The sequence below is a fragment of the Myotis davidii genome, unplaced genomic scaffold, assembly GCF_000327345.1.
Source record: "Myotis davidii unplaced genomic scaffold, ASM32734v1 scaffold384, whole genome shotgun sequence".
In the NCBI taxonomy this organism is placed as follows: Eukaryota; Metazoa; Chordata; class Mammalia; order Chiroptera; family Vespertilionidae; genus Myotis; species Myotis davidii.
The window spans coordinates 577,941-591,227 of record NW_006295385.1 but is presented as its reverse complement, the minus strand read 5'-3'; the positions used below and the strand labels follow the sequence as shown (position 1 = coordinate 591,227).

The 13,287-nt window shown below is 45.3% G+C and overlaps 1 protein-coding gene across 1 annotated transcript in view; it reads left to right on the top strand.

Moving 5' to 3' along the window:
• WNT2 (wingless-type MMTV integration site family member 2) overlaps window positions 1-13,287 on the top strand; it is a 60,619-nt gene that overhangs the window by 35,198 nt on the left and 12,134 nt on the right. Inside the window, exon 4 of the mRNA XM_006770009.2 lies at window positions 2,260-2,524. Coding sequence (XP_006770072.1) covers window positions 2,260-2,524 — 265 coding nt within the window. The remainder of the gene's footprint in view (window positions 1-2,259; window positions 2,525-13,287) is intronic.

Below are 13,287 nucleotides of genomic sequence, written 5' to 3'. Positions count from 1 at the left end.
ATTTTATAAAATAGTTGATTTTACAGAGAGAGGAAGAGAGAGAGAGAGAGAGAGAGAGAGAGAGAGAGAGAGAGAGAAACATTGATGGGTTGCCTCCTACATGCACCCTGACTGGGGATCGGACCCACAACCTGGGCATGTGTCCTGAGCGGGAATGGAACCGGTGACTTTTTGGTGCACAGGACAACACCCAACCACCTGAGCCACACAGGCCAGGGCTATCCGATCATTTTAAAGTTAGGAGTATTAACTTATGAGTAAATAACTCAGCTTTAAAAGGAAAAAGCTGCGAAGAATGAGCATTCATAATCGATTCCCAAGCTCGAGAGAGGTCACAACTGACAATTAGGGCCTGTCCCCATCAGACACTCAAAGCAATACGACAAGAGGAAGGGCTATGAGGTGATCAGCCTTGGAGATCTCACAGGACCGTGGCTTTCGTCCTTGGCTCAATCGCAGAGCAGAGGGGGAGAAACGCCCCTGCTCACAGTCCCCCTCCTCAATGTGGATCCCCAAGACGGAGGGTATCTGGTGTGGGAGTGTAGACAGAGGGGCAGGGAACCCCTTGATGACATTTTCCTAGCTGGTACTCTGAACAAGATTCTTAGCGTAACGTTGAGAACATTATTTCTAAGAACTTGGAGGTGTAGCTGTACTCCTGCTTTGCCTACTTCCTGAGATTCTGGCTTAATATCGTTATACCAGTGTGCGTGTGAAATGTGAGTGGGAGGCTCCCTGAAGCACTCATGCTCAACCCTCCTTTATCCCCTTTCCCCCTCACCCCCCAAACACACACAGATACCAATATCCCAGGTTACCTCCCAGGGCCTCACCCCAGGTGACTTACACCTGGTGCTCCAACCTGGTTTGTCTGTTCCACAGACTTAGTTGCTGACCAAGGCTCTAGTTAGAACCAAGTGTGCAGGAATGTTCTTCATTCCAGGAAGTCAGTCTCAATTTATTCACATGCTTGGAAACGTGTCAAAATCATTCTGGGGCTGAAGGAGCCAACAATGAATGGCTGTTAATCCACTCGCACCCTCCCAGTTTGGGCTCGTCACCAAGGTGTTTCCCTCCTTAGCCCGTCATAGCAGGCAGACGGAGCCCTGTGACATCTGGAATCTGTCCTTGTCGTCACGAGGCAGTGCTGGAGGCCAGGACAGAGACTTGAAAAGGAGGAATGGCTTTAGTTTGGGACGCCAGGTCACAAAGACCTGGGTGTGTTTTAAGGATGTCAGAATGAACTTTTCTGGAACTCCAACTCCCCCATATGCCCCTCATATCTTCATATCTGGGTGTTTGGTATGAGGCTCACTGGGTGCCCTGGATGGGCCACAGACATAACCCTAGGAGGGCCATCTTGGCTCCCCAACTCTGCCCCCTCTGCTCCCACCTGTCTGGGAGCTTCCCCTCCTAAGGTGTGAAATATAAGGACAGTAGGTAGCGTAGGATTGTTGTGAAGATCAAGGTCACTGAGATAGAGTGTAGAAGACCTTAGCGCAGTGGTTCTCAACCTTCTGGCCCTTTAAATACAGATCTTCATGATGTGACCCAACCATAAAATTATTTTCGTTGCTACTTCATAACTGTAATGTTGCTACTGTTATGAATTGTAATGTAAATATCTGATATGCAGGATGGTCTTAGGCGACCCCTGTGAAAGGGTCGTTCGACCGCCAAAGGCTTAGCAATTAGTTTGTCCACCAAATTTGCATAATAGCATACATTTTAAAATAGAATACAGCTATATTTATTTATAGAATACTCTAATTCAGGGGTCCTCAAACTATGGCCCGCGGGCCACATGCAAATACAAATATTGTATTTGTTCCCGTTTTGTCTTTTTACTTCAAAATAAGATATGTGCAGTGTGCATAGGAATTTGTTCATAGTTTTTTTTTAAACTATAGTCCGGCCCTCCAACGGTCTGAGGGACCGTGAACTGGCCCCCTGTTTAAAAAGTCTTAGGACCCCTGCATTCATTGCCTTACTCTTCAAACTGGCCCCGTTCCCTATTACATTCAAATGAGTGCAGTTTTTGACATACAGGTAGCCCAATGGGGCCCAGAGCCAGGCAATGCCTCCCACTTCCCACCTCCGTGCATGCTATGCAGTCAGTGACCAGCAAGTGACCACAGACATCTCCTCGTCCTAACCCCAGGATCCTGCGTCTGCAGTCACTGCTTGTTGTTCAGAAAGTGGTAGCACATGTCACGCACTTGAGTCCACTTCCATTGGACAGCCTATCTCTCCCCACAGGCCGTGAAGCGGTTCCTGAAGCAAGAGTGCAAGTGCCACGGCGTGAGCGGTTCCTGTACGCTGCGGACGTGCTGGCTGGCCATGGCCGACTTCAGGAGGACGGGTGACTACCTGTGGAAGAAGTACAACGGGGCCATCCAGGTGGTCATGAACCAGGACGGCACTGGCTTCACTGTGGCTAACAAGAGGTTTAAGAAGCCAACGAAAAATGACCTTGTGTATTTTGAGAATTCTCCAGACTACTGTATCAGGGACCGAGATGCAGGTAAGTTGAGAACACTTTACTCACTGCACGTAATTCTCCAGCGGTCGGCACTGCCCGGGTAAAGGCAGTTCTGCGTTTTTAGCTCCCCAGTCCTGTGAGTGCAGCTGCTGCCTTCAGGTGCAAAGCTCATGTTCTTATCATTCACATTTAAAGTGCACAAAGAGCTCTCCTAAGATCCTGAAGAAATGGGAACCCAACAAGAATGTTTGTGGCAAAAAGTCAAAATATGGCCCTAGCCAGTTTGGCTCCGTGGATAGAGCATCAGTCTGCAGGCTGAAGGGTCCCAGGTTTGATTCTGGTCAAGGGCACATGCCCAGATTTCAGGCTTGATCCCCAGTGGGGGGTATGCAGGAGGCAGCCGATCAATGATTCTCTCTCATCATTGATGATTCCTTTTCTCTCTCTCTCTCTCTTTCTGTCTCTCTCACCTTCTTCCTTCCTCTCTGAAATCAATAAAGTACACCTTAAAAAAAGTCAAAATATGCAGATTAGGAAAATTCTCCCGCCTGGACAAAACTGGAGTTGGTGGGTTAACCCGCACTGTCCCAGCGCCTTTCCTGTGGTTCTGCAGCTGAAAGGAGGATAGCTTTGCAGTGTGTATTCCCCTTTGCAGATCAGACCTCTGGGTCCCAGGGCTTTCAAGTTTGCCCGTTTTTGAAATCTGCTGTACCTCACACTCCTTTGCGCTTTCCACTATGCTCAGAAGTTGCCAAATACTAGAGAAAGAATTCAGCCCACTGGCTTGGCTGCCGGTGGGCGATGGATGAGGGCTGTGTAAGAGGCACTTCAGCTATTGAGGCCACACCTCCCCTTGCACACAGCACCTTTTCTCTTTGAACCCACTCAGGAGCAGCTCGTCGGCCTTAGCACAGCTGCCCCCGGTATGTTTTGCAAGTGTTCTGTGCCCACTTCTCACCCCTCCTGGTCCACACTGAACTCCAGGCTTAGCACAGTCTTTGCAAAGGATCTGGTACAAATAAGAACGAGTACAAGTGAACAGGAGGTGATAGGGAGCCCACAGCCAACTTTGCCTCAAGCCAACTTCGGAGACTTAGTAGGGAACCCATGATCAGAAAAACATCCTTGAATGTAAATTCCCAGTTTGTTTTTCATTCCAAAGTAATTGAAAAGGAACCAGCAAAACAGTGCAGATGGCCACCAGCTCCTAACCTTAGACTGACCAAGAAGCACGATGACCAGGGAATGTCACCAGAAGTCCAGGCCTCTTCTTTGACCTGAAAGGTTGCATTTCCTTCCCGGTTGATGAGCTAGCTCTTTGCAGCACTTGAGCAGGTTCGTACATGCAGCCTCTGAATTCATAGCTACCAAGCGGAGGGCCCGCTGCTGTGCCCTGCAGCATTCCTGACGTGCTTGGGGACCTCTAGCAAGGCTTCCTTCCTGCTGGGCCACAGTTTGAGCAGAATCCCCATGAAACCTGTGCTTCGATACAGATTGTCCCAGAGGTTGGGGTCCTTCTCTGCTGTTAGGTAGCTGCTTAATCTCAGGGTCTTGGGACAGACCCTGGGGATAATGATATCGGGATCATTTTAGAAACTACCCATTGACTCCTGTGTGCCAGGTTCTGGACTAAGATCATTACACACGTAGTTTTATTTCATCCTTTGAGCCACACTATGACATCAGCGCATTGGAACTGGTTTCCTGGAAAAAAAAAGGAGAAGGAAGAAGGAAGAAGAGAGTGGCTTCTGGTTGATCAACCAAGAGCCAAATTCTCAGCTTATGTTTTAGTCAGATAAGCAGCCCTAGATGTCATCGTTCCCATTGTACACGTGAGAAAAGGGAAGGACCAGCTCAGGACCTCACTGGTCTTGGAGAGAAGAGATGTCTGGCTGGCTGACTCCATGCCTGTGCTCTTGACCCTGACACTCTAACTTGTCCCTACCTGTCTCCGAGGGCGTGCACGTGAATAGGCCTTGTGAAGCAAAAACCTTATTTCAAAAGTAAGAGGGCCTGCTTCCCTGGGACTTCGTTTCTATTTTGTTTTGTTTTGTTTTGATGGAAGCAGTTTGCACAGTAAAGTACACAGTTATGCTTGATGATCGCTTAACTGCCCCCTGGATATTCAGTGACAAAGACTTTACTTTCTCTTCTTCACGAGGAGATTGGGAAACTTCAGGACACTGTTATTCTTGCACACATTGCTTTTCCTACTCCCTATATTAGAACACAGTTCTGTTTCTTGATCCTAAAATAACAAACACATCCGTAGCACCTGCCATGTGTTAGGGCTTGGTCTACATTCTCTCCTTGATTCTCATGGGAAGTCTATAAGGTGGGCATGTTATTATCCCACTTTATGGGAGAGGAGACTGAGGCTCTGACAGACAGGTTATGGGTTTTGCCCAAGGACCCTCAGGTGGTAAGAGGCAGGCAGAACAGGGATCTGCACCTGAATTCATTCATTCTTGTAATCATGTTCCTCTGCCTCCAGATGTGCCAGCCACAGAGCACACTGCTGCAGTGTGATTTTCTGTGGGAAGCGATGTAATTTATTCATTCTCTTCATTTACTTCTCTTCTCCCTAAGCTTAGTTTAGCTTAGCTGACTTGCAAATATGTGAACGGTTGGTGTTGATTAATCAGGAGCCACCCTGTTACAGTTTTTTTTAAAGTAGTTAGTTTCCAATGTACTAGATCAGAATTCCAGTAACATTCCTAGATCATTCATAAGTTACCTGAACTATACTTAATGCCCTTTTGAGTTGAACCTAAGAAAATGCCAAAGTTATCCATGCAAACCTTGCAATATTTCATTGTAATTCTCTCTTTTTCCTTTTTTTTTAAAAAATATATATATTATTGATTTCAGAGAGGAAGGGAGAGAGTGAGAGAGATGGAAACATCAATGATGAGAGAGAATCATTGATTGGCTGCCTCCTGCACACCCCCTACTGGGGATTGAGCCTGCAACCCAGGCATGTGTCCTTGACCAGAATCCAACCCGGGACCCTTCAGTCCACAGGCCAATGCTCTATCCATTGAACCAAGCAGGCTAGGACTGTAATTCTCTTGATTGTAATTCTCGATGATTGCTTTGGTGATTCGGGGTGTTTGTTCATGCAAGCAAAAGTACAGAGCAATGGCAGAGTATACTTTTCATATTTGGAGTCACGTACAAATAGCCACATGTATAAGATGCAGATTTCCCCCAAGAAAGCTTGATTCAACCTACACAGCTGCTAAGGGACTTGCACCTGTCTGTGTGGTCTGTGGCCTTCCAAAGACGAGGCTTTATCCTCACCATAGTGTGCATCTGAGCAAGTCAGTCAAAACAGTTATGGAGGTGTGTGGTTCAGGATCATCCTGGAGTGGCTCCTAACTTCTCTTTGTAGAGGCAGGGAGATGTGACAGAATCTGAGACCTGAGAGAAGGGGGGATTCCGTCATCTAACTCACACTGGCATTCCTCCTCTGTGCTCTGCTCTCTCATCATGAAAGAAGGTTTGGGGTCAAGGCTAAGATCCTTGCCACATGCACCTGTCACAGAGTGAGTATACCCCCAAGGGACCCTTCCCTTCACTAGACTCTTACTACGTTAGGGACAGCCAATTTTCTGGTAAAGGGAACTCCCAAATTAGTCAGAAGTTTGCAGTAAACTTTAAATCAATCAATGTATACATAGACTTTAAACATTTTTTCTCTATTAAAATTAACATACCCTTCCCCTAGAGTACATCGCATACCACCCAATCTGTTTGCTTGTGATCATATTGTTTTATTTTGCTCTTTGTAATATCAGGCACATTTAATATTCAACTTATTGGGCACCTTCTACTCACCAGCACAGGGGACGCAATGGTGGAGAGCAGGTTGAAGATGGTCAAACAATAGATACTTGGAACTGAATGCCTTTCCTCTTGTTGGTTAGCACCTGTTTCCTGTTCAAATTAACTCATGAGTTGAATGGAGTGAGTCGGCTTGTTTTGTCATTGTGGCTTGTGGAGTGGATCAAGTCCACAGTCTAGTCCACTATTTTCCAAAGTGAGGTCCTTTCCAGAGATATATTGAACTAAAATCACAGGACATTGTTCCTGACATTCTGTAAGCATTTTGAACTTAAATACATCAAGTAGTTTAGGTAATCCACGACTCCTGATTTTTCCATAATTATTAGGTAAGAAGAAATCCAGGGAGACATGATGGTGGGGGGCGGGATTCTCTTATTTGTAAGACAAAGAAGGAAAAGGTTTTTTATTTGAGGATCTCTAGATAAATGTCACCCCCCAAAAATATCCCCCACCCTGGCTTGCCCAGTGTCAGAGCGTGTTCTTTCACCTCCAGACCCTGCATTTTCAGAAACCCTCTTTACTGTGAGTAAGCACGTTAAAATGGTTTCAGCCTTCACAGCTTTCCCTGGAATCAGTTTGACAGAGGTTATCAAGTCAGCCTTGCAGTGAAGTCCTGACATAATGATACCAGGGCAAATTTCGACGAGAATTGCAGAAGGGTGAGTCAAGACCCTGAGGTATTCCTGGGTGCAGACAGATGCAGACCCCAGGTGGGGAAGGGAGGGGGACGCTGGGTGGATTCCTACTCAGAGTCAGACCCTGAGCTACATACCTTGTGTGCATTTTCTCTGAATCTTCATGGCAGTTCTCTCTATTTATAGAAAAGGAAACGGAGGCTCTGAAAAGCCACATAACTTGCCCAAGAGTTTGTGGCCTGTAATGGTAAACAAAACGAATTAATAAAAATCAAAACAGAAATCCATACTCCCCTTACTCCACCAATTTACTTCCTGAATTCTGGGGGGCAGGGGAGATCTGTCTAACAAAGAGGCAGCATGAGGACCTGGGAATATCATGGAATGAGGTGCCTACAAAGGTGGGGGTGGGGGGGCTTGGAAAGTAGTTGGGCGCAACTTCACCCACACTTGGCCCAGGTTCCCTTGACTGCCCTGTCAGTTACAAGCCCTTCAAGTTTTGAAGAATGGTAATACTGTTAGTAATTCCTAAGAAATGATCGGCTCAAAAATCGATTAAGGAAGATATTCTTACGGCAACAACAGTAAGAGACCTTTTCCCCGAGTCTTCTATTGAAAACGGAGTGCTCTGATGTTCGACTATAAATACTCTCCTTGATGTGAAGAGCATGGACAGCCGTGTGAGGCTGCGCATGTGACATTCTGCAGGCCATACGGGAGGCTAGGTCTGCACGCTGGGCTTCTGGGATGGGTATGCTGGCAGTTCTGTGTTATCTGCTCCGGTTATTGCCTCAGGCGTCCATAAATCAAAGAAGCTCTTAAGTCAGAGATAGGTTCATCTCTCACGAAGGAATGCTGCTATCCTCGCAGAGTAGCGTCTGCACCTAATCACTGGCCACTTTCACTGGTTATGATATACAAGCCCTGACCCGGGCGGGAGGTCACCCGGAGGTCTCCTCGTCAGCCAGAGGAAGGAAGCAGCCCTCCACCCTTCTCCAGTCAAGTTCAAAAAACAAACGGAGTCTGCGGTTGTGTAACTGGTCAGCCCACTAAAAGCCCGGTACCTGGCTGACAGCTGTAGGCTGTGAATGGGAGAAGTGTCCGGGTATCGAGGGTTTTCCTCACATAAATCATATTTGGCCAACAGCTTAGAACCCACGGAAACCCAATGCCAACGGTGGTTTACAGAGATTGGTGTTCTAGACGTGCCCTTTGGTGTGGCCAGGTCTGCAGAACCTCTAAACACTGTGTCTGTGACCCAATTAAAAACAAGGGAACAACATGTGAGCAAATAGCAACAGGTGGGCCTTGTTTTGATATTAAAGGCACAGTTCCCACCAGTACATCTTAAGTTCCTCAGTTCTTCACAGAACACATATTTATTGAGCCCCATCTATATGCCACACACGGTCATAAGCCCCTTGAATGCACAGATGAGGAAGACAAGCTGGGCCCATGCCCTCCTGGCCTCCCAGGCTGCAGATGAGCCAGGTTGGCAGCCATGGGGCATAGCCCTCGAGCCAGACAGGAAACTGGTGGTTCTTAGGTTTCCGTCCTCACTCCATTGCTCTATTACAAGGTCTTATCCTTCATTTATCATTTTGAAAATTTATTCCTCCCTTTGTGCTTTGAGACTTATTATAGACATTCATGAGTCTAAAAAATGCTAATAAGACAGCGAGACTGGAAGAGAATATGAAAAACATAGTTGTGAGGCTCGTAAGTCACCATTTCATAGGCAGTTAATTGATTATGTTGTATGATTAGTATTAATTATTAACCAGTAGACCATCTTTTCAAACTCTTAGTAACATATAATGTAATTAGCTCCTCCCTCTTTCCTAAAGCACCCCATTCCCCTGATTTTCCTCCTGCCCCAACAGCTGGCCTTCCTCAAGTTCAGTTGCTAGTTTCTTCTCTTCTACTTCTAAATTCAGAAGTTCTGGGATGGTGAACACACAATACAATATACAGATGATGTATGATAGAATTGTGTACCTGAAACCTATATAATTTTGTTAACCAATGTCATCCCCATACATTTAATCAATCAATCAATAAAGTCTGAGCATCTGCAGGACTCAGACCCACACTCTTCTCTCTGTTTTTTCTTCCCGGGTGGTCTCCTCCATTTCACTGCTATTTCAGTCTTCCTCTCTGTCCCCTCTCCTCTTCTTGTATCCAATTCCATTCTTAACAGTTCCCCTCAGCTTGCTCACATCTCTATCAACCTGCTTCTGGTCACAACTGAATTCCTGGTTTTTCCCACTCCCCAAACCTGTTTTCCTCAGGTTCCTCTTCTCAGAAAATGGCACAGCTATCCGCTACTTGGTCAAGCAAGTCCGTTGTTAACCGCTTTCTCATTTCCCTCTCCTCCTAGACTATTTCCGGGATCTGTCTGCTTCTCTACTTGTTCTTTCATTCATAGCATGTGCCACACGTTTTAATTCATTTGTTTAAATGTTTTTTTGTTAACCTGCCTGTCCCACTGGACTCTGATTTCATGACAACAAGAACTATATCAGCTCACCACTGGACCCCCAGCACCTACCATTAAATATGTGTTGAATTGAATTGAATGGCAAGATAGAAATGACATAAAATACATTGATCAAAATGGCAACTGAATTCTTAGTTATGTTGATACAGTGGCATAGCTTAAAGCTAACTTGATTTTTCTACAGGCACATCTTGATTGCTTTGAGTAAGCACATCTTCACTCATCACTGATTGCTTTGTAATATACAGCTTATGAAAATTCCTATTTAAGCTTAAGCGTTAAATGGAGTTTTTCCTCATATTCAAGTGCATGAGTAGAGCATTTACAGAGCTGAAGCTGTTGTCGGCTGCCCATTTCCCTGGATGAAGTAGAAAGTCCCAAATGCAGTGGCAGTCTATATCTATTGCTTTTAGCTGCCAACAAATATTCAATTCTTTTTCTCTTTGGGGGAGAGGAGCTTTTTTTCATTTATTATTATCAGTGGGATTATTGGGTAGTTCATTTGATTGTATTGTTAGCATAAGCAAAAATATTTCCATCCAATTCTGTTTTGTTATAGACATGACCAGTAAATCGGCATTACTTTTCAGAATACAGGCTCACTAGGATTTCTGTATTTTTAGGATATATTAAAAAGTGCCCTAATTTGAATTAATTGATAGTGGCAATCAGATTCAATTTGTGAAGATTTAAAAACAGAAAACATTTCTTTCAAAACAAAAGAACATTTTAGGAAAAAATAAATGAAATTTTCATTTTCTTCTTTTGATATACTTTCAGCTACTCACAACAAAGAATTTACCAAATAGGCATTCTTTCTTTTAGAAATAGAGAAAAATTCATTTCTAATGACCTCATTAATGTGTTGCAGACAAAAAAAATGATGTTAAAGTACTTTAAAATAATGTATTTGCTTAATTCGTCTAAACTTTCCCCTTAAAACCCATCTTGTGCTTGTGTGGTAAATCTCTTCTTTTAAAATGCATATTTTTCAACGTGTACTTCCCATCTAGGGAAAGTTTTTTTTTAAAGAGCCCTGCACTATGGATTAGCAGACTTTGGGGCTACCTAGTGCTGCCTGTCACTATTTCCAGTGATTACTAATTGGGTCGCCCTGGACAAACTAACTTCGCTGTGTCTCTTAAGATGTGTTTCACCTAGAAATTCCCAAGGTTCCTACAATTCAACAAATGAAGAGTTATTTTAAATTAACTGTTAATTCAGTTTACTGTTTGCAATAACAGCACCTTGATGTCGCAGACTCTACGTTGTCATTTTAAAACCTATCATTTACAAATGTGCCACACTTTTTGTGTGTGTTCTCTATATATCAAGTGAGATCATTTGAATAGAAATAACCCGTTAGCTAGTCCACTCTCACCGTTGCGCCTGGGGACTGGGTTGCTGCTCCCTGGAGAAGCATGCCCTGATTTGGCAAGGGAAAGCTGATTTTAACTTTTTAAATTGTTTTAAATTTAATGCTTAAAAAATCAGGAAATATATGTTGGCCACCTGATCATTATGCAATATATAGAAGAAATAGAAGACCTAACCCCTGACCTTGGGGAAACAAGATGAATGAGAAATGATAAAACATTTCAAAACGGCATATGAGCTCCTTTGCATGGCATGCGTTATGGGACTCAGCCGAGTGTGGAGCCGTCAGGGAGAGTTCTATGAAGAGCCAAAGGAGGGGAAGATTTTCAATCTAAAGGAAGCAGAGGAGAGTCTGGAGCAGCAGATGAGAGTTTCTCTCATGAACAGTCGGCAGGTCTGTGGTGTCAGAGAGTTGCTCTGGTGAACGGTGAGAAGATGGCCTGGCGAGAGGACACAGGTGGCGCAGTGGGAGGTAATGTGGGTGGGCTAGTGAGTGCGGCTGTGGAGAGCCTCGCAGGGTCTGGCCTCAGCAGCTTTAATCTCACAGTGGCATTTGCTAATTTAATGGGACGTGCTTTCCTGTGCGGTCAAACTTCTCCTAGTTGTTATGCAAACATTAAGTAAAATCATCTGAGATAAGTGGAGACGTAGCCTTTGCTAGCTGTACTTGGCAATTTTTAATGCCGGGAAGGGTAAGCCTTGTGAGTAGATGAATGTGCGGTCTCCAACATTTGCTCTTTAACATTCTTTTCTTCCCTCAATAAATCTGTGTCATTAATGACAACGTGTAAGTCAACCAGAGGAGAAACAGCCTATTGGATGACGGGCTTAAGTGAATGTTGCTTTACACCCTAATGGTCAACATATGGGCTCCTGTCAGCCTGGAGGGGCAGGAATGTCCACAGACACAGGCCCATCCACAGAGAGCGCACCCTTCCTGCAGGTCCCGGAGGTGTGGGTCTGGGAACTATTAGCAAAGGCCCTCCATCCTTCTCAGCTGTCAGGAAGATGCATGTTGGTGGAGACAGAAATGTTTTTGTACGGGGAGCCCTGGCTCCATTTTTAATTTTATAGCTCTGGGGATGGGAGGCTTGATTCTGTAACGTTCCCTCAGCATCGCCCCACCAGAGGGACATGATGTGGTCACACACTGACGTGGCTTAGAAACTCCGATTCTTCCTCCTCCCTCTCCCCCTGCCTATGCGAGCTCTTGCGCAAGTCATGGCGAGGACAGCACCTACGGAGAGGGGAAGGGCAAATCTGCTTGGAACCCACGCCTCCCCACGGCACAGACGTTGCGGACTACCTGGGTCTTGTCCACACTGAGTCTAGGTGATCTCAGGACAGTCTGGTGTGCAGAGGACAGAAGGCGGTTGGGCTCGCTGAGCCCGAGTCTGCAGGCCTCTATCCGGGGACTAAGGCCTGCACGTAGGCGGTCCACACATCTGGGCACACGTCACAAACACAAAGCAAAGGGAAGTCAGGGAAAGGAGCTTCCAATGGGTCCCTTTCTCTCTCTCTCTCTTTTTTAAAATATATTTTATTGATTTTTTTACAGAGAGGAAGGGAGAGGGATCGATGGGAGAGAAACATCGATGGGAGAGAAACATCGATCAGCTGCCTCCTGCACATCTCCCACTGGGGATGTGCCGGCAACCAAGGTATATGCCCTCGACCGGATTCGAACCTGGGACCTTTCAGTCCACAGGCCAAGGCTCTATCCACTGAGCCAAACCAGTTAGGGCGGGTCCCTTTCTCTTAAGTGAACTGGGTAGATTAAAGTGTGATAAGAGGTAACGTTTTTAAGCAATAGGAATGATTTTTTAAATAGACATTAAATGTGAAGTCTCTAAATATGTGTTTATTCTGTTAGCATATAAATGTGGGAGACTAATGATAGGGCCGTTACTCGAAACTATTTTTGAAATTTCTCCTTTGAAACATTTTTAGAGCCAGCCTGACGTGCTTTTGTAGATACGGTATGATACAAATATCTGACCTATAAATACACAAATCAATTTGGTTTCTGGAAACGGCTCCCAGAACATTCGAATGAAGTCAGAGGAGAGTTAGGAATGGGGCCAGGCTGCCATCCCATGTCTGGTGACCTCCGTGCTGCTGTGGGCTTTCCTGAGACAGAGAGTTCTGCTTGGAAAGGGCTCTCCCCAAGCCTTCCGCTGGGGCCACTTCAGTGACATACGGTCACGCCGCCTCGAGGGCACATAGGCTTTGGACATGTCACCTGGTATTGCAAAATAATTCGTCTCATTTCTCAAAAAGGAGACAAGCATTTCAGCGCCGGAGAAATGCAGTGTAAGCTGCCAACACCCTGTTAACTTGTCTTGTTCACCGTTTCATGTAACTTTAGGTGTCTTCATTGTCTGCAGCATAACATGAGCTGGAGAAAAAGGTCCCTCCAAATTAGTTACATATCAGAAGCTTTG